This window comes from Lolium rigidum, chromosome 6 (assembly GCF_022539505.1).
Source record: "Lolium rigidum isolate FL_2022 chromosome 6, APGP_CSIRO_Lrig_0.1, whole genome shotgun sequence".
Taxonomy (NCBI): domain Eukaryota; kingdom Viridiplantae; phylum Streptophyta; class Magnoliopsida; order Poales; family Poaceae; genus Lolium; species Lolium rigidum.
In genome coordinates this window covers 261,144,292-261,169,832 of record NC_061513.1, presented here as the reverse complement: position 1 = coordinate 261,169,832, position 25,541 = coordinate 261,144,292, and the positions used below count along the sequence as shown (strand labels likewise).

General features: G+C 50.4%; 1 protein-coding gene across 1 annotated transcript; it reads right to left on the bottom strand.

Annotated features, from left to right (window-relative positions):
• Positions 1 to 2,399: 2,399 nt before the first annotated feature.
• LOC124658897 (ABC transporter C family member 3-like) lies at positions 2,400 to 7,594 on the bottom strand. Its single transcript, XM_047196894.1, has 10 exons — positions 5,942 to 7,594; positions 5,783 to 5,869; positions 5,056 to 5,697; positions 4,806 to 4,970; positions 4,433 to 4,727; positions 4,111 to 4,325; positions 3,577 to 3,882; positions 3,411 to 3,474; positions 2,983 to 3,222; positions 2,400 to 2,871 (listed from the first exon to the last, which is right to left on the bottom strand). The coding sequence occupies exons 1-10, from the start codon at positions 7,571 to 7,573 to the stop codon at positions 2,768 to 2,770; spliced, it is 3,750 nt and encodes a 1,249-aa protein (XP_047052850.1). The 5' UTR covers positions 7,574 to 7,594; the 3' UTR covers positions 2,400 to 2,767.
• Positions 7,595 to 25,541: the final 17,947 nt, after the last annotated feature.

Below are 25,541 nucleotides of genomic sequence, written 5' to 3'. Positions count from 1 at the left end.
CCTCAGCCCCGGAGGTGAATTACTCCCTCCTCATCATGGAGACAGCGATGGCGGTGAAGATGGCGGTGGAGATGGCGGTGGAGACGACTCCGGGGGCAATTCCCCGTCCCGGCAGGGTGCGGAACAGAGACTTCTGTCCCCCGAATTGGAGTTTCGCGATGGCGGCGGCTCTGGAAGGTTTTCTCGGGTTTCGTCAATCGTGATAGGGTTTTCACGACGGAGACCTTAAGTAGGCGGAAGGGCAGCCTCGGAGGGGGCCTGGTGGGCCCACACACTAGGGGGGCGCGCCCCACCCCTTGGCTGCGCCGCCCTAGCGTGTGGGGCCCCCCGGCTCCTCTCCGGTACTTCTTCGATGCTCTGGAACCTTCCGGGAAAAATAGGATGTTGGGCGTTGATTTCGTCCGATTCCGAGAATATTTCCTTACTAGGATTTCTGAAACCAAAAACAGCAGAAAACAGCAACTGGTACTTCGGCATCTCGTTAGTAGGTTAGTTCCGGAAAATGCATCAAAACGATATAAAGTGTGTATAAAACATGTAAGTATCATCATAAAAGTAGCATGGAACATACGAAATTATAGATACGTTTGAGACGTATCAGGGACGAAGGCGACTTGCTTCTCAAATTGATCGCCGAGACCAACGAGAAGGGCGTTGATGAGGGTCGTCGACGTGATCACCGAGTTCCCGAAGTTCGTCACCGATGGCCTTGATGCGTTGGTAGAAGACGGTGATGGGGGAGTCGCCTTGAGTGCTGGTGCGGAGCTCGATGTGAAGAGCGTTGACGCGTGAATCAAAGTTATCCTGAAAGAGCTGCTGAAGAGCGTCCCATAGTTGGGAAGCCGTGGCATCGTCGGTGGAGACCAGGTTGAAGAGCTCGGTGGAGATCCTGGTGTAGATCCATTGAATGACGGTGAGATCATCCTTGACCCAGCGTGGATCGGCAGGCCGTGGTGTCGAGGCAAGGTTGATGTGATCGCGGAGGCCGCAGCGACCGAGATGAACATGGAAGAGGTGGCGCCAATGGTAAAAGTTATGCTTGGAGAGATCGGGGACGATCGGGAGGAACGGAGAGACGTCCGCGATCGTGTTGGCTAGGGTAAGTTGTGGGAGCTGTGAATTTTGTTGGGGATTTTGGTGGAGAGTAGAGGTAGAGGAAGAAGATAGATCGGCACCGGCACCGGCGCGCGCCTCGGCCGTGGTCCAAAGTGGACGCGTCGGCGGCGGTGGAGTGGGCGGAGCCATCTAGGTGCGGAAAACCTAGGCGTCTGATACCATGATAGATTGCGAAATATGATTGTATTGATATACGGTAATTGATGATTACATTGAGCCTCTTGGGCTGTTTATATAGTAGAGAAGACTTAGATAGCAAGAAACCTAGTAGAGATAGATCTAGGTTACAATCATAAACTACCTAATATAACTAAATCGTAATATACTCTAACAATGTGAATATAAAAAGAGGATCGATGCGTGTTGGTTGAGCATGCACAGATGATGCCCACTCCAATTTCTGTGACAACGGAAAAACTCTTTGATTCAGAAGTAATATGAAGTATGGCGTGTCTTATTTTGCGAAGCACTATTTCCTGCATTCTTTCGAGGACTCTAAAGGCTGAACTCTAATAATCATGCAGCGCTGCATAGTAACCGGTCGGATTGTGTAAACTGAAGAACACAACGGCACACGTCGGGAAGCCCAGGCACGGCCGCAGGAAGGAGGGATGAGACAGCGCCAAAAGGCACCACCACTTCAGAAAGAGCTAAGACCTATTAAAAATCGTATGAATTCTTTCATAATTATAGTTCCATAGTATTCCTACCAAAGATTATGCCTACACAAAATTCATCGGGTGACAGCTTCTACCGATTTCCTTTGTTTCAATCTCTCAAGGATTCTACATGTCGTATATTCTATTTATGCACGTATTTTTTTGCTTTTCAATCACTATATGTTCCAAAGAAGCCCTCAATAGCATATAATCTTGGTGTTCTTGTTGTCTTCGGAATCTTTGGTGGTATTTGGGGTGTCTGATTGATTGCAATCGATCACTTCTCTAGTTATTTTTACATTATCATCAGATGTGTGTACCATCACTTTATCTGGATTTTGGATTTTGGCTAACAAAAGATGTTCACAAGGACAATTTTCCCTCCTGAGTCATGAATTGCCACTACCGCTAGGTGACAGCTGACTTCTGGGGCGCCTAACCTTCGAATGCCACTTCACTAAAAACTAATATAGCAGCGAGATTGGCTTATAATCTATAGAGATAAAAACAAGAGAATTCATAAGCCCCAACGCACACCAACTGTAAGAACATGGACAGTCGGGATGGGACCCTGAGATAGTAAGATATCTGTTATCTGTCCTCTTAAGACGTATACGGGTAAAATGCAAAAAACTGAACCTCTTCACTTATTTATCCAGGTATCAAGTCCAAATTACGTAGTCCCAAAACTTTTCTGGCGTGTACAGTCTACCATAAAGAACATGACTATGAATCAGGATTCAATTCTTTTTATTCTAAGCAAACTACTTTCTTTAGAAATTAATACTACTTTAACCGACTTTTAATCATCTTTTCGGCTTTACGCTTCAGAATATGTAGAGTCACCGCTAGTATTAGCAGCGCTAACACCATGATAGATCAGCTAATGTTTCACATCTCATCTACCAGTATTTTTCATCATCGTCTACTGTCAGACTTGCTCAAGAAGCCTCAACGGCGTGGGAGAATAGCTGGAGGTTTCACTCGTTTCACTACGTATGTGTTGCCCTCATCGTGTACTCTGCAACAAGCTTTGAGAACAGAGACGACTTGTCTTCTAGCAACTTCGCCGGCGTATCGCGCTCCACGGCCACACCTGCAAAGATTGGAGTAGCGTTATAGTCAGACAAACAGGATGCCTAGCACATTGGATCAGACAGATCAATAAGATGCGATCGTGATTTGTTTTGAAGGGCTGATGACTGACCGTTGTCGAGAAGCAAGACCATGTCGCTGTCAAGGACCGAGGTGATTCGATGAGCAATTGTGATGACCGTTGAATCTGAAAAATTCTCCCGTAGTGTTTTCTGGATCAAGTTGTCCGTCGCAGTGTCTACTGAAGCTGTCGCTTCATCCAGAACCAGTATTTTAGTCCTTTTCAGAATCACTCTACCTAGACAGACAAGCTGGCGCTGACCCACGCTCCAGTTTTCTCCATTCTCTATCACTGCAAGGTAAATTCACAGAATTTTTCAGTTCTCTAAATTCATGCAGTAGCAAACTAACATGTGTTGTAGTTTTCGTACTTTGGGATTGTATAAAAAAACTAGTACTGGGAAGAACGTGAAAGATATGCAAAATTCAGTATCAGAGTACCAACTGCATGGCTCAAACTATATATATCATTTATCAGACCTGGCGAGTCAAGCTTAAGATCCTTTTTCCTGACCTCATCTCCTAGCTGACAGTTATCCAAGGCCTGAAATGGAGTAAAAGATTCAGACTACAGCTAAAGGTTTTCTATTGTTGTGGAGAGAATTTGCGACAGAAAAGATATTAGTTATGTGAAAATCAAAACTACCTCCCAGATTTGATTGTCATTGTATTCTCCAAGAGGATCAAGGTTGCTCCTCACAGTTCCCTCAAACATCGTTGGGTCTTGTGGAATGATGCTCAGTCTAGATCTCAGATCATGCAGTCCAATGGTGCAAATGTCGACACCATCTACTAGTATCTGACCGATAGTAGGGTCCACGATACGGAAAAGGGCCTGTATAAGAGTTGATTTACCACTGCCTGTTCTTCCAACAATACCAGTCTTCATGGCTCCAGGAAACGTGACTGTAAGACCCTTCAGAACAAATGGTAGTTGTGGAGCATATCTCACCTGCACCAAACAGAAAAGTTACACATCTGGCATCTGTGCTATCCAGAATAATTGATATTCGCGTTTGGCAAAACACTGAAGCTACAAATCGCATGGCCATCAGACTGGATTTCTTATGCATAGTTTACACAAAATGGCAAAGATATGAACTTTCTGCACAACAACATGGTAATACAGAAATAGCAAAGTAAGAAAACAGGAGAAAAAGGGATGGTGATGGTTATTTACATGTAGGTTACGCAGCTGAATTTCTCCCTCTGACGGCCAGTTATGAGGCAGCTTATCTCCTGACATTGAAAGAGGGGGCTCTTCGGGAATGCTCATATATTGCAGAATTCTTTCTACTGATATTATCTTGTTCTCCAAATTGCACATGCACCAGACAACCCATGTTTGGAGCATGTTCAAATTAAGCCCATATGTGACAGCAAGACCAGCAATTCCTGAAAGCATGATGTTAATTTAGTTACAGACCCATATTAACTCACATCTTATCGACTAATACCATCTATTCAGTATAAATCTCTGTTGCGAACTTGTAACAACATACCTGGATCGATGAGACCAGTCGGTAGACTGATCAGAAATATCAAAGAGAAGGCAAATGTAACAGACGAGAGCGTATCCAAGCGGAAGCAAAGCCACTCCATTGCTGCAGCATTATAGAATTTTGGTCGAGAGTAGGCATCCATTAGATGGCTATTAGTAGATACGAACTGATTTTCCTTGCCAAAACTCCTGATGGTTGCTGATCCAGTGATTGATTCAGCAAAATGTTGTATTATAGGAGCTTTGCAAACCCCTACCAGCCTTTGCAGCTCTCTGGCTGTGTCAATGTAGTAACGCTACAGAATGATAAACATAAGCAGATGCTGATTTCGCAGTTAAAACAGCAAGGAGAATAAACAGGTTAATTAAAATACCTGATACCAGAAGCAGGCAACAATTACAGGGACGAAAACAACAAACACCTGCCATGCAACCTGAGACATCACAGCAATAATTCCAACTAGTTGTATGATGGAAAATGCAACGGAACCCATTTGGTAAGCAATGCTGGTGTCCACTTCACTTTGATCAGTTGAAGCCTAAACAATAAAATTCTTGTGTGAGCATGGTTTCAAGCCAATAAACTAGACTACCTAATAAAATTGGAGGAAAATGCTAACTTACCCTATTCAAGATGCGGCCACTCGGAGTGGAATCGAAGAAAGACATAGGAGCTCTGAATATTGACATATGCATCTTGTCGAACAACAGGGTTGCTGTCTTGTACCCAGCTGTCACAAGAAACAGAGCTCTTACGAGGATGCACAGCGAGCTTGCACCAGCCAATGCAACAAAGACGTATATCAGTGTCGACATGCTCACTGGAGGCTCGACGTCTTCTGACACAGGAGAAGCCCAAGCCATCCAGTAATTGCTACCAATTTGAAGGACTTGGAAAAGTATCTGAGCTATCAACACGAATGGTACAAGAGCTCCTCCATAAGCTAATGTAAGGTACTTCCAGTAGACCCAGAACCCAACCCTGCCTTTTTCCCTTTCTTCTTCCAGCACCAGCTGCCCACTCTGAACCTTGTCAACGTCTTCTTTGCCATTTTGTTTATCTTTCTCCTCAGCTGTGGACACTGACCTGGAAAGGCTTGCTGTGCCACTGGAAGAGAAAGCTTCACTGCCTCCATTAGCAACATCAATCAAATCCAATGCTGTGAGAGCATCTTGGTGAGCACCAACCAGTTCCATTAGCTCTTCCCCTGATCCAAGGATTTCGTTGTATTTGCCTGCTTGGGCTATTCTCCCACCTTTCATGACCTACATTAATTTATCTTATTATAAGAAGAACCAAGAAATTTATGACAATAAGTTTACATGAAACTTTTGCCAATGAAATTCTCACCAGAATAAGATCAGCCGCAGGTAGGAATTCAATCTGGTGTGTAACATAAACAACTGTCTTTGAACCCAAAACCCCAAGCAAACATTCCTGCAAATGGTACAAACCTTAAGAAATGTGTTTTCAAGCATCTAACTGAACAAATAAAAGATCATATTATACCTTGAAGAGGTGGGATCCTGTATGGGCATCCACTGCGCTGAACGGATCATCGAATAAATAGATGTCGGCATCCTGATACAAAGCTCGGGCTATCTGTATCCTTTGCTTCTGCCCGCCACTAAGATTGATGCCTCGCTCTCCAATGACCGTTTTGTCACCAAATGGTAATATCTCCAAGTCTTTTTTCAGGGAACATGACTCAAGGATCCTATCATACTTCTCAGTGTCCATCTCCTTGCCGAACAGTATGTTGTCCTGAATTTTGCCGCTCTGTATCCATGCTGACTGGCTAACATATGCCATTGTTCCGCAAGTCTTGACCTCCCCTGATAGCTTTGGCATCTCACCAAGAATGCAAGAGAGCAAGCTTGATTTTCCAGACCCAACCGTCCCACAGACGGCAACCCGCATGCCTTGCCGAGCTTGAAAGTTGAGATCCTTCAGCGTTGGCACTTCAGCTGAGGCGTCCCAGGAGAAGCACCCATTGCTGACCTCAATTGCGATATCCGAGTTACCACTTAGCAACCTCTGCACAGCATCCGTTGGCAACTCCTCGAGACATAGGAAAGATGCTATCCTGTCCAGAGACACCTTAGTCTGAATCATCATCGAGATTGTGTCGGGAAGGTTGTATATTGGTTCCTGAAGCACTCGGAACGTGGCCAATGCAGACAGCACCTTCCCTGACTCCAATGGTATCCCTAGGAGCATACAGGCTCCGAATGTTACCACGGCGACGAAGGTCGGGGCACCCCAGAACACGAAGGTGGCCACGGTGGACGTGTACAGATACTTCTTGAGCCAGCTTTCCTCTGTCTTCCGCAGGTCAATGATCTTGGACAAGAACTTCATCTCCCACCCCTGCAGTTTAAGAATCCTCATGTTGCGCAGGATCTCAGATGTGGCCTTCATCCTGACATCCTTGCAGTCCATGAGCTTCTGCTGGAACCTCTCCTGCATTTGCATCGGAGGCACATTGGCAAGCATGACGACGACGGTGGCAGCGAGCGCTGCAAGCGAGGCGACCCCGAGGGTGGAGTACAAGATGAAGAGCGCCATGCCTACTTGGAGCGGCACCAGCCAGAGGTCGTGCATGTACCATGAGAACAGGCCGACTCTGTCGGCGTCCACGCTGATGATGTTGATCATCTCGCCGCTGGTGCGGCTCTGCCTCGAGGTGCTGGAGAGGGAGAGCCCTTTCTGGTACACGACGGAGACAAGCGCGGACCGCGCACGGATCCCGGCTTGCTGCAGCCGGAAGAACCAGTGGCGTTGCGACAGGCACTCAAACACCTTGGCTACGATGAAGGTGACGACGAGGAGCTTCCCCTTGCTGGCGTACCTCTCGTCGCCGTTGAGGTACTGCACCAGGGAATCGATGAGGTACGGGCCGACGTAGGTGGCCAGGTTGTAGATGAGCGCGTAGAGCGCGGTCACCGCGATGTGCCACCAGACGGTGCGCAGCAGAGCCCTGGTGAGCTTGAAAGCCGTGACCTTCCCGTCGCCCGTGAGCGCGTCGAGGTTGGCCTTGAAGGGCGGGAGCAGGCCCGCCACGCTGTCGCCGGTGTCGAGGTCCGGGACGTCGTCGAGGTCGAGCGTCTTCCGGTGGCCGACGGCGAGCAGGGGACCCATCCAGGAGAAGGTTAGCACGCTGAGGAAGCCGGCGCCCGTGAACATGGAGGCGTCGACGGTGTCGTTCTCCCCGGCGGCAATATTGCTTGCGCCATTGAGCAGGGGCTCCTCGGAAGCAGAGCCGCCTGTTGGCGGGGCCTTGGCCGAGAACCCAGCGACGAGCAGCACCACGGATGCTAGGACCGAGACGGCGTCGCGCGCCCACGCAAGCGCGGGCACGGGGAGCTTGTACAGGAGGATCGTGGCGGCGTGGACGGCGACGGCGAGGACGGAGAGCAGCAGGAAGAGCGCCCACCAGAGCCTGAGCGGCGCGGGGAGCCGCTCCTCGCCGCGGCGGCGGTGCTGGAGCTGCAGGTACGCCGCGAGCAGCAGCCACGCCACCGCGCGCGCCGCGGCGTCCGCGTAGTCCGCGACCGCGTCGGGCGCCGCCCACCTGGCCCCGCCGTCCAGGTACCACGAGACGAGCGAGTACGCGGCGAGGAAGAGCTCGCACGCCGCAAGAACCCACGTGGCGCGCACCGCGAGGCGGCACCACCGGAAGCCAGCACCGCGGGCTGTCCCAGCCGCCGCGGGTGATTCTTTGGCGCGGCGGCTGGCGGTGGCGAAGAGGAGACGGGCGGCCACGGCGAGGGCGAGCAGGAGGTGGGCTCCGGCGCCGACGCCGTGGAGGAGGACTGGCCGCAGGAGGAAAGGCAGGGGCTGCCGGTCATCGCCCGCCGCCATCGCTGCCGCCAAAGGCAACGAGGCGGACACGGTGGGCATGGGTGGTCGAGCCGGGTCGGAAAAGCTGCTCAGTTGAGTGGAGTGGGTGGCGGAGCACGGGGTTATATAGGCGGCGACACGTGGGTCACCGGTGCACGGGTCGTGACGGCGATGGTGGTCAAGGGGCGCGGCTTCTTGAGATGCAAGGTACCGACTTCCCCACGTTTCTCCGCCGCTGCGACATGGGAGAAGAGGGGGAACTCCTCCTCGCCGGCGTCCGCCGCGCCTCGATCGGTTAATCCGATGGGGAGGAGTGCGTAAAGAATTGGAGGGGGATTGACGGGGGAGGAAAAGAAAAATTGGAAAAGGCCACCATAATTAGGGCTAGGGTTTGAAAAAGGCAATTCGTTTTTGCACTAACAATATACTCCCTTCATTCATATTACTTGACATTAATGTAGATGTATCTCGATATATTTTATTTATAGATATATCCATTTTAGCATCAACTAATATGAATCGGAGGGAGTAACAAAATGCGTCCGCTAAGGGCAACTATAGCAGGAGGCACTAAGGGCGGGCGGCGGGTTCTTGATCCAAACAAAACAACAGATGGATCGTAGGATCCCGAATTACAGGCGCTTAATTTCAGGCGTCGCCTCAAGATGTTGCGTCAGGCGCTTGAATACAGTTTGGCTTGCCGCGTGAGAAGAAGTTGGATAAATAAGCGCCTCAAATTAACGCCTACCGTCGTATCTCTAGACTCTTGCCAAGGAACGCAATTGTCTTTCTTTCTAGGCTCAAGCGCCTACTGAAGCGCCCAGCATTGGTCATGCCCTAAGGGATACCAGGTGGACCCCACTTTTATGCTGATGTGGCGCTATGAAAGCGGTCAAGGGAGACATATGTTAGACTAGTTATAATTCTGTGGGTCTTTTGTAAAATTTGGGTGGGACCTACTTGTTCGTCGGATTACCTCTGCTCTCCATTCTCTCAAAAATAAAACAGAGGGAACCACGGCCGTACCTGGCAACATCCGTGATGAGAGGGGTCGAAACGCCAGTATGCTGCTCCTTTCCTTCTCTGGTCGGAGGCGGCCAGGAAGCGGAGGGGCGGGGTGGGGATGGGCAGGGAGAGGTGCACGAGCTGGGGTGTTGACCCCTGTTTGACATTTGTCGCCGATGGCCGGCTGGAGCAGTGAGCGGTGGCCACCACGAGGAAGCTTTGATGGGGAGCTCGGGCCTCTATCAGCGTCACCCCGAAACTCTAGCCCGCGTCCATGGGGAGCCCGGGCAGATGCAACTAACAAGTTAGTCATCGTTCCGACTTCCGAGGGGGTTGCCGCTACGACTCTAGCAACGAATTCCGATCGGAAGAAGCTTACGAGCGTCCTACGAGGACCACCAGGATTCTGTGCGCCTCCCAGATGTCCCCATCAACCACTGGATGACACGGTGCACGACACCGACTGAGGCGGAAGTCGCGGCGCGGCACACATGTAGATGAAGCGGGCTAGGCAAGGGAGAGGAGGGAAGCGGGGGTGGCGGGCGTGCGGGTGGAGGAGGCGGGACGGTGGCACGATCTCAGCCGATCGGCCGGTGCATGGGGATCAAGGTGGCGGTGGCGAGCATTACCACCAGCAGTGGCCATTGGGATTCTTTCACAAAGAGAGATGGAGGGCCACTTTAGTAAATTTCCACGGAAATTTACATAAAAGACATTAATTTGTAACCAGCCTAACGTATGTCACCCTTGACCATTTTCGTTGTGCCACATAGGTGTGACAATGGGGTCCACCCTTCAGAAACTTTCTTAGTAAGCGTGATCAATGCATTTTGTTACATTGTTACTGATTACCGGTAGAACTTTGCAAAAAGAAAAACGCATTGTGGTGATTTTTTGATACGCTCTAACTCTAATCGTGGTGGGTTTTTTGCAATTTTCTCCGAAAGAATGGGAGGTGAACATAGAGGTTAAATTGGGGTTTTGTGGAGATGGTGGATCTCTTTTACCCTGAGACAAGCAGTTGAGATTAGGGCATCTCCAGCGGCGCGACGCAAATGGTCGCTGAGCGACCGTTTTCGTCCGCCGTGACCGGAAATGCGTCTGGGCTCTGCTCCAGCGGGGCGACGCAAAGTGACCTGCCCGTCCGCGGAGACGCAAACCTGGCCCAAATATGCGCAGGTTTGCGTCTCCGCTGACGCTTGGCGGACGCGCCGAGCGTCCTCCATTTCTTACCCGGTCCCGTGATACGCGTACAGCACGCGTCCGTTGGGAACCCCAAGAGGAAGGTGTGATGCGTACAGCGGCAAGTTTTCCCTCAGAAAGAAACCAAGGTTTATCGAACCAGGAGGAGCCAAGAAGCACGTTGAAGGTTGATGGCGGCGGGATGTAGTGCGGCGCAACACCAGGGATTCCGGCGCCAACGTGGAACCTGCACAACACAACCAAAGTACTTTGCCCCAACGAAACAGTGAGGTTGTCAATCTCACCGGCTTGCTGTAACAAAGGATTAGATGTATAGTGTGGATGATGATTGTTTGCAGAAAACAGTAGAACAAGTATTGCAGTAGATTGTATTCAATGTAAAAAAATGGACCGGGGTCCACAGTTCACTAGAGGTGTCTCTCCCATAAGATAAATAGCATGTTGGGTGAACAAATTACAGTCGGGCAATTGACAAATAGAGAGGGCATGACCATGCACATACATGATATGATGAGTATAGTGAGATTTAATTGGGCATTACGACAAAGTACATAGACCGCTATCCAGCATGCATCTATGCCTAAAAAGTCCATCTTCAGGTTATCATCCGAACCCCTTCCAGTATTAAGTTGCAAACAACAGACAATTGCATTAAGTATGGTGCGTAATGTAATCAATAACTACAACCTCGGACATAGCATCAATGTTTTATCCCTAGTGGCAACAGCACATCCACAACCTTAGAACTTTCTGTCACTGTCCCAGATTTAATGGAGGCATGAACCCACTATCGAGCATAAATACTCCCTCTTGGAGTTAAGAGTAAAAACTTGGTCAGAGCCTCTACTAATAACGGAGAGCATGCAAGATCATAAACAACACATAGATAATAGATTGATAATCAACATAACATAGTATTCTCTATCCATCAGATCCCGACAAACATAACATATAGCATTACAGATAGATGATCTTGATCATGTTAGGCAGCTCACAAGATCCGACAATGAAGCACATGAGGAGAAGACAACCATCTAGCTACTGCTATGGACCCATAGTCCAGGGGTGAACTACTCACTCATCACTTCGGAGGCGACCATGGCGGTGAATAGTCCTCCGGGAGATGATTCCCCTCTCCGGCAGGGTGCCGGAGGCGATCTCCAGAATCCCCCGAGATGGGATTGGCGGCGGTGGCGTCTCAGTAAGGTTTTCCATATCGTGGCTCTCGGTACTGGGGGTTTCTGTTATCACCAGATTTTAACCGAGTCAGAGGTGGGCCGCAATCAGAATGGGTTTAAAGAAATATACATGGAGGATTACGTGAATCGGCCTGTTATACCAAGTTGGGTTTAATTGCCCTTGTATCTGTAAAATATTAGATCGCATCTTAGTTTAGAAAGTAGAATCTTACTCGTGCACGGTTTGGTGCACGCCCACATTAGAAAGTCCCCTGGACTATAAATATGTACCTAGGGTTTATGGAATAAACAACAACTCACGTTCAACCCCAAACAAACCAATCTCGGCGCATCGCCAACTCCTTCGTCTCGAGGGTTTCTATCGGGTAAGCGACATGTCGCCTAGATCGCATCTTGCGATCTAGGCAGCACAAGCCCCACGTTGTTCATGCGTTGCTCGTACTCGAAGCGCTTTTGATGGCGAGCAACGTAGTTATCATTAGATGTGTTAGGGTTAGCATTGTTCTTCGTTTAAGCATGCTTACGTAGTGCAACCCTTGCATATCTAGCCGCCCTCACACCTATCTCAGGTGTGGGGGCGGCACCCGCTTGATCATTATTTAGTAGATCTGATCCGTTACGATTGTTCCTTGTTCTGCAAGGATTAGTTTAATATCTGCAATAGTTAGGCCTTACAAAGGGGGGGAGGATCCAGTGGCACGTAGGGTGGCGTTCGCAAGTCCCAAACAGGATGATCCGAGGATCAACTTCATGTTGGTTTTTAGGCCTTGTTTAGGATCGGCTTACGGGTACCGTGCGTGGCCGCGAGGCCCAACTCGGGAGTAGGATGATCCGATTATGCGGTGAAAACCCTAAATCGTCGTAGATCTAGTTAGCTCTATCTTGATCAAGCAGGACCACCAAGTATTCGTGCACCCCGTACGAATCATGGGTGGATCGGCTCTTTGAGCCGATTCACGGGATAACCTCGAGAGCCGATCGAGGCTCGTATTTAACGTTTACATGTATGCCCTGCAGAAACTAAGCGAGGCATCCCCATCACCTTCCCGACCGGGTATAGGTCAGGTGGCACGCCCTTGCACCTCGCATCGCCGCGTGTGACCGGAAGAGCATTGCGGGCCGTCGGCTCGGAGGGGTCTCGGCCGGCCGCAGCTCTAGGCTCTTCCCGGCTCTACGGTGTTGACAAGGCCGCTGCCCGCCGGTGGGTTTTGGCGAGTCAACACATTCTCGGCACGCCCGGTGGGACAAACGTCTACATCAACCACATCGCCATCTACATCCGAGATGGCGGACGGCACGCCGGTCACCTACGAGGAGCTGCCCGACGAGCTCAAGAAGCAATACAACGAGATCAAGGCCACCCTCGAAGCCGACCTCATCGGCTCCTTTCGCAGAACCCGTTCCCATGGCATCGATGGAAGGGATTCTCACCTCAAGGTGCACTCGATGGGATAGACCTCTCGCCCCGTCGGAGGAACGCACCGGGGGACTCGCGGCAGGAGATCAACTACTTGGTGGCTCACTCGCTACATCGCCACTCCGAAAACTTGGTCAACGTGTTGGAGCGTGTCGCTCCGCGCGTAATCCGAGAGATCATGAGCCACCAGTACTCGCCGTCAGGACCAGCTCTCGGGACTCATCAAGGAGAGTTGCCATTCCAGTCCCGTCCACCGCTGCCATATGCGTTGGCAGCACCTGCTGACACTAGTAGGAAAAGCCTCATCAGTGGCGCACGAAAATGTGATTCTGTGGCGCACGGTTGGTGCGCCACAGAAACGTCGCCACAAAAATAAGCTTTCTGTGGCGCACCTGGTCGTGCGCCACGGAAATAAGGTTTACGTGGCGCACCGGGCCAGGTGCGCCACGGAAATAAGTAGTTCCGTGGCGCATGTGGTGTAGCTGCGCCACGAAACAGGTGCGCCACGGAATTATTTTTTGGTGCGCCACGGAACTATGTACGGGTATACTCGATTTTGTGCTCCCTGGTGTATTATACGGGTTTTATACTGGTTTTATACACCGTATACGAGGTTATATACTGATATAATATAGACAGATATAATATGGACATATATAATCATCACATCATCATCACATTACTTAGAGCCCGATCGAGTTATACATATAGCTCCATACAACTCATAATCCATGCAAATTAAGAAAGTTCTCATCATCTCTAGATACAAACGAAGTGACACCGGCCGCCGCCTACACTAGGATGAAATAGAGTACCGCCGCGACGATGGTGAGCAAGAGCGAGAGCACAAGGAAGGTCTTCATCTTGCTCTTGTTAGCTTGGTGCGCCCTCCACTTGGCAACCGCCTCGTGTCTAGTCGGGTACCCTTTGTAGCGAGTTGCCGCTGAACTTGTGCACTGTTTCTTGCACTCCTCCCACTCCTCGTACACTCCTGGAACCCTCCCCTCGAACACGACGTAGTACGTCATCTCTATGGACACAAGGCATATTAGTATATAACGCAATGGAAAGAGTTAGAGGGTTCACATGCATACATATTCACAAGAATTAAAGCAAGGAAATAATAATAAACCTAAAAGAAATATAGCATCGGTATCACATAAGTAATATGGTTCAACGATAACGACTACAATAGTAACTGAAGTCCAACAACGACGACCACCGTTTCGAGCAAATTAAGCAAGTTTAGTTTACAACACGGTGCAAATTGTCTATCGATTCAAAGTAATGCTAGGCACACTGGCCTCGGTCAACGAGACGTCTTCTTGAGCGGCTCCGGGAACGGCTTGTACAAGTCCTTCGTCGTCCACGTCCTTCCATCACCCTGCTTATGTAGGCGTTCTTCGATATCCCTCTTAGGCAACGCTATGGCTACGTGTAAGAGCCCCGATCCGTTGGATACATCTTGTAAGATAATTTCCGAGAGCTTTACTTGGATGCGATGGAAGTCTTCTCTAAGATCATCATCACTGATTTCCCTCGACATTTTAATGGGGTCTCGCTTACTAGGTGGCGGAGACATCATCTCTGCATCCTCGACAAACCCTTTAAGGTGATGGAGGACATAGAAGGCCTCCTTAATGCTGCCGGCTGGCTGCTTGATACAAGGGAAGTTGATCACGTGCTTGAACCCGATCTTTTTAGTGTCCGGCCTGATATGTTGCCCATTCTTGTCGAAGGTGCCTCCACTTTTGGAGTAGCCAAGGATAGCCTCATCGAGAACACCCCTTATTCTCGTGTAGTCTTTCTTCGTCGTCGTACTCGACGAGTCGAAATACTTGGGCTAGTGACCACTTTGGATCTAGGATGATGAGTGTGCGGTATTTGTCCCTGCTCAACACATGCAATTGAAATGGAATGTTGGAAATGATCGGCAATGGAAGAAATATATAAGAAAGCATAAGTTACGACGGCCGTGAGCGGATGTGTACTTACTCGGGAAAGACGAGGCGGAAGAATGGTGTTGCTCTCTTTGTGCATGAGCATGAAGTTACGGAGGTACCGCACCGCCTTGGTCCGTGTCCTTGAGCCGTCCTGGAGCTGGCTATCGCGCATGTAGTAGGGATCCGCTACCGCGATGTGGCGGGGTCTCTCTCTGTTGATCTTCATCTGAAGATTAATCGCGTATAGGCGGACCAAGTTATAGTCGAGCCGTTTCGAGTGAAATAGATTGAAGACGTCCTCGAACGCTATGAAGAAGATATCCGCGGGGTCTTCATTGACGAAGTTCTGGTTGGACGGCACCTTGACCGAGAACACCGGGTAATTTGGATCCTTTTCTTTAAGAAGGACGCTCTCTTGATAATGAATAGAGTGCTGCAAAGGGAGCATTTGTCCACTTGCGAGGTGTTCCATGTCCGGAGGCGGTATAGGTTTACCGGCTTCATGACACCGGGGCAAGCCATCCGGTGTAGGTGGTACCATGTCGTCGGCCCGGATCCTCTTAGGAGCGAGGCTGGCTCGAAGATGCGCCCTTCTTGGCTCCTCTCTTCCTTCCCTTCTTCACTTGACCTACTGGGGGTGCTTGTGGTGCTGATGGTGGTGCTTCGGGTGCTTGGTGGTGCTTCGAGGTTGCTTGGGGTTGATTTGGGTGGATCCCCGATGATCGTCTTACGCAGCGTGTTAGGGCTGAAAACGGTAGCGAGGCTTGACTTGAGCTGGATTGCCGGCCTCCGGAGGAGTGTCTTGAGAAAGACCCGTGAAGACCAGGCGCTGCTTCGTGATCGTAGGGGGACGACTAAGTTGATCGCCGTGTGTGCGGAAGGCTTGTTCATCCATAGGAGGCATGTACATATCTTGGCTGCGGGCGCCGGTGTTGATGTAGGCATCGATGTCATCATCATCATCTACATCATTGCCATCAAGTGGCGCCATGTCCTGGACCTTAGGTGGTGGCGGTTGCGATGCCGCCGCTTGGCGTACCGTGCGTCTAGTAGGCGGTCGTTGCGGTAGCGCTCCCAACAACTGTTTGTGGCGTCTGGTGGTGACGGCGATCGTCGGTTCCTTCCGGGTGGCGGCGGCGACCGTCGGTTCCTTCGGGGTAGTGGGGGCGGCGACCGCCGTTTCCTTAAGGGTGTCGTCGGCGTTGGCGATCTTGGGCCGGATGATAGGGGAGGTGGCGCCGGTGCTTCTCTTACAACTCGGAAGACCCCCCCCGGACGAATCCGGTTCTTCGGCCATTTCATAAGCCATGAGGTGCAATCCCCAAGGGACAAAACCTCGCCTTCTTACGTGCCCGGAGGTTGAAAGGGGGGATGGCGTAGCGGTACTCCGGCACTACCATTACCAACTTGACCTTCGCCACGTCTTCCGTCAATGTAGCGCCGTGCATAACGCGGGAAGCCATGACAAAGCCGCTAGCAACTTCCACCAACTTGCCGCCGGGCTCCACCGTTTGCGAAGTATGCATTGTTCATCCTGAGTCGGGGCGCCATGTTGGGCATCGTGAGATGGCAGTCACGAAAGGCATATATAGTTAAAGAAGATGACGCGAAGGAGTAACTAATGAGTTTACCTCCTTGATGGCGTCGATCTCGGCTACTTGTCGATACAAGGGCGGCGGTTGGGGGCGTCGATGCGACCGGTTGGAGCTGCGGCGGCGGTTGGAGCTGCGGCGGCGTGCGGGTGGAGCCCCGACGCCGGCGTCGGGTGGAGCGGCACCGTCGGCGACACGTGGAAGCTTGAGTTGCTGCCGCTAAGGCTGGGCACATGTATCGGCCCCACTTGACCTCCCGCATTCCAAGCAGCTAACCCCTCAATCAACCCAGGGGGGATGATCTGCCGGATCTTCTCGTCCAATAACTTGTTCATCATCTCCGTGTTCTCCACGAGGCTTTTCGGCCACCAGCTTCTCTAGTGACTCCACCTTCTTCTTCAGCTCCCGAACCTCGGATTTATCCTTAGCCGATGACCTCCTCTCCAACTTTCTCGTCTTGGCATCCGATCCGTAGTACTCGGATAGCTTCATACTTGTGCCAAAGCCGGACACACGGCCAGCCGACGTCGGTGGCTTGTCTGGCTCCCTCTCCTTGTACTTGTTCATCGCCCTGTTGAAAGGCGTGTCCCACGGTTCCGTCGACCCCTGGGACGACGGGCCAGCCTTCGTCAACTCTTCATCCTTTAGACAAAGGAACTTAAGGTTAGCCCATTTGGCTTCATTGCCTAATAAGATGAGCGAAATAATATAGAACTATCCTTACCAGGTACTTCTCGAAACCCTTCACGTCTTCGTGATCCGTAATAAATTCCCCGTCTTCCAGTCTAAGTAGTAGCGGGACCGGACAAAGTTCCTAGCCTGTTCATCCTGGATTTTGTGCCAGGGGTTTTCTTTCCCCAGACGTACCATCTCGGCATCCTCCTTGTCCCAAGTGGGCTGTTTTCCTCGGTAACCGCCGCTTCCGCAATGGTGGGTCCCTAAGTTCAAATCCCGCATTTTCTTCCCCCGGGCGGTCCATTTTTTAACAGCGTCACTCTGTAAGTAAGACTTGAATGCATTAAAGTCTTCTAAGGAGAGCGACGGGTCTTTGCTACTTATCCTCTCCCGGCTTTCACCGGCCTCGATCTTTCCCTTCAGCCGGTTCTTCCAGCTGCTCAAGGCGGTGCTCATCTTCGTGAGAGCTAAAGAGTCCACCTTCTTATTTAACGGCTCCGGGAACGTGTATCGTTGGTGAAGCTTCGGAGGAGGGATTGGGCGATAGCCTCGTTCTCCTTGCTTCGAGGTCCTGAGTTAGGATCGGCACGGTTTCACGGACGATGCACCCTAGTTGCATGCCGTACCCTTTGGCAACCCACGAAGGCTCCAAGGGTAGGCCACTTTCGGAGACTACCGTGAAATGATCGGTGACGTTGGCGAGCACTTGCGGCCTCCGATCCCTCCTTGGCCTCCTCGCCGTCCTCTTCTTCTTACCCTCCCGAGGGTTGCCGCCGCTATCACCTTCCGTGCGGTTGGCCGCGTTCTCTTCACCGGCCGTCTCTTCACCGGTCCGGGCGGCGTCGTCCCAGGTATCGTCATCGTCGCCGGTGTCGGCGGCGGCCCCCGGCCCTCTCCCTCGGAGGCGGTGTCCCGGCCCTCTCCCTCGGAGGCGGCGTCCCGGCCCTCTTCCTCATCGTCGGGCGACTCGGCGGCGGCCTTCCGGGGCTGCTCGTAGCCCTCCCGGAAGTCCTTGTTGGCCTCTCTCGCTTCATCGTTACGGCTCCTGGGCTTAGAAGTGTTGCCCGACATGTTTATTTGCACTTCATTAAAAAGAGGCAACAAGTTAGTACAAAAGTCAACCAGAAAATTCGGCATGACTTTTGCTAATTTTTCTACGTAGGAGTGCCCATTTCTCAACCGAAACGGAAGTTAATCAACGCTTCGGGAGAAATGGGCAACTCAATGAAATCCCTGCAAAAATATCCACCATATACACCATATATCCACCATATCCACCATAAACCGAGAAAACCTGGACATATATTGCTTGGACATATATAGTTCCTATTTTTTTAACACTGGAGCACTACAACAAATTAACCTGAAGCATCTACAATACATCAAACAAAACCTGGTGCATCAATACAGTGGCATTATTAACCTAGAGCATCAATACAACAAATATTATTAACCTGGAGCATCTACAACAAATTAACCTGGAGAATCTACAATACATCAAACAAAACCTGGAGCAATCACCTGGAGCACTACAACAAACCTGGAGCATCTTTTTAACCAAGCTGTTAGCATATTTAGTGCAGCCAAGGCGGTAGCTAATGACTTAGAAAAATGACTTCAATAGTAGGCGGTAGCATTTCATTCAAAATCAACTAGGCGAGTATCATTTCATGATTAGCTTGTTCATTTTTTCATTTGTATTAAAAAACCTAACAAATCCTAGCTAGCAGTAGCAATAAAGAACATCAACATATAAAATTCCAGAGATAATTAAATAGCAGAAGCTTGAGCATCATATGGAAATGCTAGTGTCTTCAAATGAAAATGCTATTACTCATAAATATACATTACAAAAGGCAGTAGCTAGTGACTTAAATTTAAAAAGGCAGTATGTGCTTCTTCATAACCAAGAATACAAGCTTATAGAGCAAGCCAACCAGTAGCTACTGCCAACATGTGAGCATGAGCATCATTTAACCTTATTAGCAAGAACTTTATTAGCTCTAGTGCAAGCAATGAATTAAAAAAACAGCAACCAATGAATTAAAAAAAATAGCAAGCAATAAATTAAATAGCATTTGACTGCATCATTTGCATTTACATTTAAACCAGTAGCATCATTTGCATGAACAAGAGAACCTAAATCAATTTCTAGCTTGTACATTTCATCATTTCATCATAGCATCATAGCATCATTTCATCATTTCCATTTAAACCAGTAGCATCATTAGCTTTCACCAAGAATTGCTAACAAATCCTAGCAGTAGCATTGGAGTCATTATTCTATTTCATGAATGATTGTTCAATGGAGATGTAGTGTCTGGCCTACATGATACACTACTAATTAAGTATTATTGGCCTACATGATGTAGTGTCTGTCGACGCACATCCTTGCAAACTCTTTAATACGAAAGGATGAAAATAAGAACATATCAAACATCACCCAGTAAATAGCAGATACTACATACTACACTTTAGCCGAGAGAATTGGCAATGGAAGTCCAACAAAACCAATAACATATACATACTACACTACGGACATGCCACCAAAGTAGATATAGGTCATTTGTTTCTACATCTAGCTATGGAGCCCACTGAATTTCATCACATAGAAAGAATATAATGCCATAACCAAGAAATTAGCTACTTGCTAGGATCATGGCAATTCTTTGATGGCTTGGATCATGGCAATGCAAACAACATATTGTACAAGGGGCAGCTTGCGTGGAACGAGAACATGAGACAATACAAAATCTGACCAATGTTGCCCTTCTTCTCCGAAATTCGGGCACAAGACAGGTGGGGAGGGGGACAAGGGAGTGGGGAGGGGAGAGGGACTCTCACCGAACGGCGGCGGTGGCAGGGCGCGGTGGTGATGGCGTTGTCCTCCTCCTCTACGGCGGCGACTCGGGCTGCGCGTCCTCCTCCTCGATCCGCGGGGCGGCTCGGGCTTGGGCGTCCTCCTCCTCGATCTGCGGTGGCGGCTCGGGCTTGGGCGTCCTGCTCGGCGGTGGCGTGGCGGTCCTCCTCCTCCTCCTCCTCTGCGGCGGCGGCTCGGGCTCGCGCGTCCTCCTCCTCGATCTGCGGTGGCGGCTCGGGCTTGGGCGTCCTGCTCGGCGGTGGCGTGGCGGTCCTCCTCCTCCTCCTCGGTGGCAGCGGCGCTAGCTAGGTGGCGGCGCTTGGCGGTGGTGGTGGTTGCGAGAGCGATGGGCGAGCTAGGGTTGTCGGCCGGGGAAGAAACTGCTATTGTGAGTGGGGAAGAAAGGGTCGATCGAGTTATTTCACCAAGTGTCTAAATTCTGTGGCGCACCACTCATATGCGCCACAGAATTAAGCATTATGTGGCGCATCAACTATGACATGCGCCACAGAATACCTTAATTCAGTGGCGCACCTAAAGGGGCGTGCGCCACAGAATTTAGACACTTAGCAAAACAAAATGGTTTTACTGCTGTGTACTGACAGTTACTTAGCACTAGCCCGGTGGTTAAGGTCAATGTTAGCCCATTAGTAGCCAGGTTCGAACCCTGGCTGCCACACAATTTTTCTTCCTTTTTTTCATATTTTAGTTACATTTCAATAAATAACACAACATTATTTAGTAATTAGTAGAGTATTATAAATTACTTGTCTCATACAAACATGTACGTTCGTGTTTCTCTCACACACACATGCATGTACTTGTCTAACACACACTCACACACATGTGTAGACCAAAAAAAGATCTTCTTCGTCCCGGCTCCGAGCTCTAGCTAGCGTCTCTTCGCAATCTTCTTGCCCTTTCGGTTGTTGGCGGTTGAATACTTTATACCGGCCACCTTGAGATTTCTTCGCGTGAATGGACAACCTTTAGAGGGTAGGGAGGTCTTCCTTCTTACTTTACTAGTAGTAGGCATGTCGAAGTGCTCGTCGAATTCCTCCTCCATCTTCGGGTCACCGTTCTTGTCCAAGTCTTCCTCGTTGGCGTCTCCTTGCATTCCTATGATGCTCCTCTTGCCCCTCCTCACGACAACACGGCTAGGCCTCGACGGATCGGTGATGAAGAAGCATTGGTCAACTTGGCTACCGAGTACCCATGGCTCATTTTTCGCGGATGCGTTCTTCGATTTTGCATCGGGTATAACCATGGTTGTGAAATATCGGCCTTCTTTTTCGACCTTCTTGGCCCATCTCACACGAAACATTGGCACCGTCTCTCCACAGTAATTGAGCTCCCATATCTCCTCGATCCTTCCAAAAAATCTTTCCTTGACATTAGTCTCGTCATCGGCGTATGACAGCATAGTTACTCCTGAGTTTTGATTTTCACTATTTCTGTCCTTTTCCTCGGTGTAGAATCCGTAACCGTTGATGTCGTACCCCTGATAGGTCCTTACGTTATGCGCGGGTCCCTGTGATAAGGTGTATATGAGTTTTTCATCTTCGGTAGAAGGCGTATTTCTCTGTGCTTCAACCAGTTGAGTTTGCTTGAACCAACGCGTGAAGCTGGAGTTGTGCTTTTTGGTTACGTCTCCCATCTTCCTCGGCCGGCCCATATCGATGTAATTCTGCTCGACCATGCTTTTGTGCTCTTGCACGAAAGGTTCGGTCAGTTTTAAGTGTTGTAGCGCGACCCGGTGAGCCCTGTCAAAGTCGTCGCGTCGATTTTCAATGCCGACATGGATCGAGCGGTAGCCCTCGCGGTGACCGACTCCGGCGAGCCTCCCGAGGTGCGTCCCGGGTGGTAGACCAACATGATCCTCGTCGTCCTCGGTGCTTAGATAATTCGGCGGAAGGAGATGCACTCGTAGGTTAGAAACCCCTTGGCCATGCTTGCGTACGGACGGGCCCTATTGCGAACGTATCCTTTCATGACACCGTTACGCCTTTCGAAAGGCATCATGTTGTGGAGGAACGTTGGGCCGAGCTGCTTGATGTCTTCAACGACATGGAGAAGGAGATGGACGCATATATCACGGAATGCAGGCGGGAAGTAAATCTCGAGCTCACATAGTATCACCACGATCTCATCCTGTAGCATCTTGAGCTGCCTCACGCCGATCGACTTCCTGGTGATAACGTCAAAAAAGTTGCATAGGCCAAACAGCGTATCACGGACGTGCTCGTCCATTATGCCTCGGATCGCAACGGGAAGTATCCGCGTCATTAGCACGTGGCAATCGTGAGACTTCATCCCGGTGAACCTCTTCTTCGCTACGTCCGGATATCTGCTTATATTCCCCGAGTAACCGTGAGGAACTTTCACTCCTAGGAGGCACCTGAAAAGCTGCTCGAGCTCCTCCGGACTCGTTGTGAAGCGAGCGGCGGGAAGCTGCACCGCGTTCTTCTTAGCCCTTTTACGGAGACGTTGAGTCCCTTCCGTCCGATCATCATCATCATCATCATCATCGTCGGTATCGGGGCTTGAAGATCTTTCCCGATGCCAAAATGTTTAAGATCGTATCTTGCTTTCGGTCCATCCTTGGACTTCTCCGAGTTGCAAAGAGTGCCAAGCGGACTCTCGGTAACGTTCTTCGTAATGTGCATGACATCGAGGCTGTGGGGCGTGTGGAGGACCTTCCGGTACTCCAAGTCGTGGAAAACAGACCTCGCTTTCCATACACCGAGCAGCGGCTGCGGCTTCGGTCGCTTCTTTCCCGGCGGCTGGGCACTCCTTCCAATTTTTCGAGAAGATCATCGATTTCTGCGCCGCTCCTCGGGCGTGGGGGTCCATCGGGCTCATCTTTACCATTGAACGAGATCACCGCGTTTTCTCCACGGGTGATCCAAGCGAAGCCACCTTCGAGCACACGGGTAGACGGTTTTCGAGGACCCGGGATCCCTTGGTAGTTGTAGATGCGGGGTATCGTCCATGCACTTCACACGGCCGTTGAATCCGTGGCCCACACAGGCGGATACATATGCGTAACCGGGATAGTCCGTGACCGTCGTGATCAACGCGGCTCTCATATCGAAATAAGTTCTAGTGTAGGCGTCCCACGTACGGGGTGGCGTCTTCCACAACGTGTCTAACTCCTCTTTCGGCAGCCCGAGATACAAATGCATGTCGACACCTGGTTGTTTCGGCCCCTGAATGAGAATACTCGGTGTATGTACCTTTGCTTGGTGCACGGCCACGGGGGTAGGTTGTAAGGCCATACAAACACGGGCCAGGTGCTATGCGTGCTACTCCGGTTGCCGAACGGATTGAGTCCATCGGTGCTCATACCCGGCCTGATGTTCCTTGCGTCGCCCCCGAACCTAGGGAAGGTGATGTCCAATGTTTGCCACTGTCCGGCGTACGAAGGGTGTGTCGAGCATATAGCCCATCTCCGGATCTTCTTCGGGCTTCGCCTTTCCTCGTGCCATTGCATGAGCTTTGCTTCCTTAGGGTCCACGAAATACCGCTGCGGACGGGGAGTGATAGGAAAGTACCATACCACCTTTCGAGGTACCTTCTTGTTCCCAACCTTGTACCGTCCGTGGCCACACACCGGACATGTGGTTCTGTCCTTGTACTCGCACCTATAAATCACACAATCATTAATGCAGGCGTGGTATTTTTCGTGCGGTAGGTCAAGGGGACACACGACTTTCTTGGCCTCCTCGGTACTACTTGGCAATGTGTTCCCCTCCGGGAGACGATCGTGCCGGAATTTTAAGCTCTTCTTTGAAGCTGGAATCGGTCCACTTGTTCTGCGTCTTCATCTGCAGGTAATCAAGCGTTACATGCAAGCGCGTATCCTGCGGACGACACCCAGGAAAGATCGGAGTCATCCCGTCTTTCTCCATTTGCGACAGCTTGGCTCTCTCTCTAGCTGCAACTCTATCGTTGCTCGTCTCTGTTATCACCAAGATTTAACCGAGTCAGAGGTGGGCCGCAGACAAGATGGGCTTAAGGAAATATACGTGGAGAATTATATGAATCGGCCTGTTGGGCTTAATTGCCCGTGTATCTGTAACATGTTAGACCTATTTTAGTTTAGAGATAGAATCTTAGTCGTGCACGGTTTAGTGCATGCCCACATTAGAAAGTCCCCTGGACTATAAATATGTACCTAGGGTTTATGGAATAAACAACAACTCACGTTCAACCCCAAAAACAAACCAATCTCGGCGCATCGCCAACTCCTTCGTCTCGAGGGTTTCTATCGGGTAAGCGACATGCTGCCTAGATCGCATCTTGCGATCTAGGCAGCACAAGCCCCACGTTGTTCATGCGTTGCTCGTACTTGAAGCGCTTTTGATGGCGAGCAACGTAGTTATCATTAGATGTGTTAGGGTTAGCATTGTTCTCCGTTTAAGCATGCTTACGTAGTGCAACCCTTGCATATCTAGCCGTCCTCACGCCTATCTTGGGTGTGGGGGCGGCACCCCGCTTGATCATTATTTAGTAGATCTGATCCGTTACGATTGCTCCTTGTTCTACAAGGATTAGTTTAATATCTGCAATAGTTTGGCCTTACAAAGGGGGGGAGGATCCTGTGGCACGTAGGGTGGCGTTCGCAAGTCCTAAACGGGATGTTCCTAGGATCAACTTCATGTTGGTTTTTTGGCCTTGTTTAGGATCGGCTTACGAGCACCGTGCGTGGCCATCCGGCCCAACACTGGAGTAGGATGATCCGATTATGTGGTGAAAACCCTAAATCGTCGTAGATCTCATTAGCTTCATCTTGATCAAGCGGGACCACCAAGTATTCGTACACCCCGTACGGATCATGGGTGGATCGGCTCTTTGAGCCGATTCACGAGATAACTCGAGAGCCGATCGAGGCTCGTATTTAACGTTTACATGTATGCCCTGCAGGAAACTAAGCGAGGCAATCTCATCACCTTCCCGACCGGGTATAGGTCAGGTGGCACGCCCTGCACTCCGCAACGCCGCGTGTGACCAGAAGAGCATTGCGGGCCGTCGCTCGGAGGGGTCTCAGCCAGCCGCAGCTCTAGGCTCCCCCGGCTCTACGGTGTTGACAAGGCCGCTGCCCGCCGGTGGGTTTTGGCGATCAACACATTCCGGCACGCCCGGTGGGACCATCATCTACATCAACCACATCGCCATCTACATCCGAGATGGCGGACGGCACGCCGAGTCACCTACGAGGATCTGCTCGACGACCTCAAGAAGCAATACAACGAGATCAAGGCTACCCTCGAAGCCGACCTCATCGGCTCTTTTCGGAGAACCCGTTCCGGTGGCATCGGATGGAAGGGGTTCTCACCGAGAAGGTGCACTCGATGGGGTAGACCTCTCTT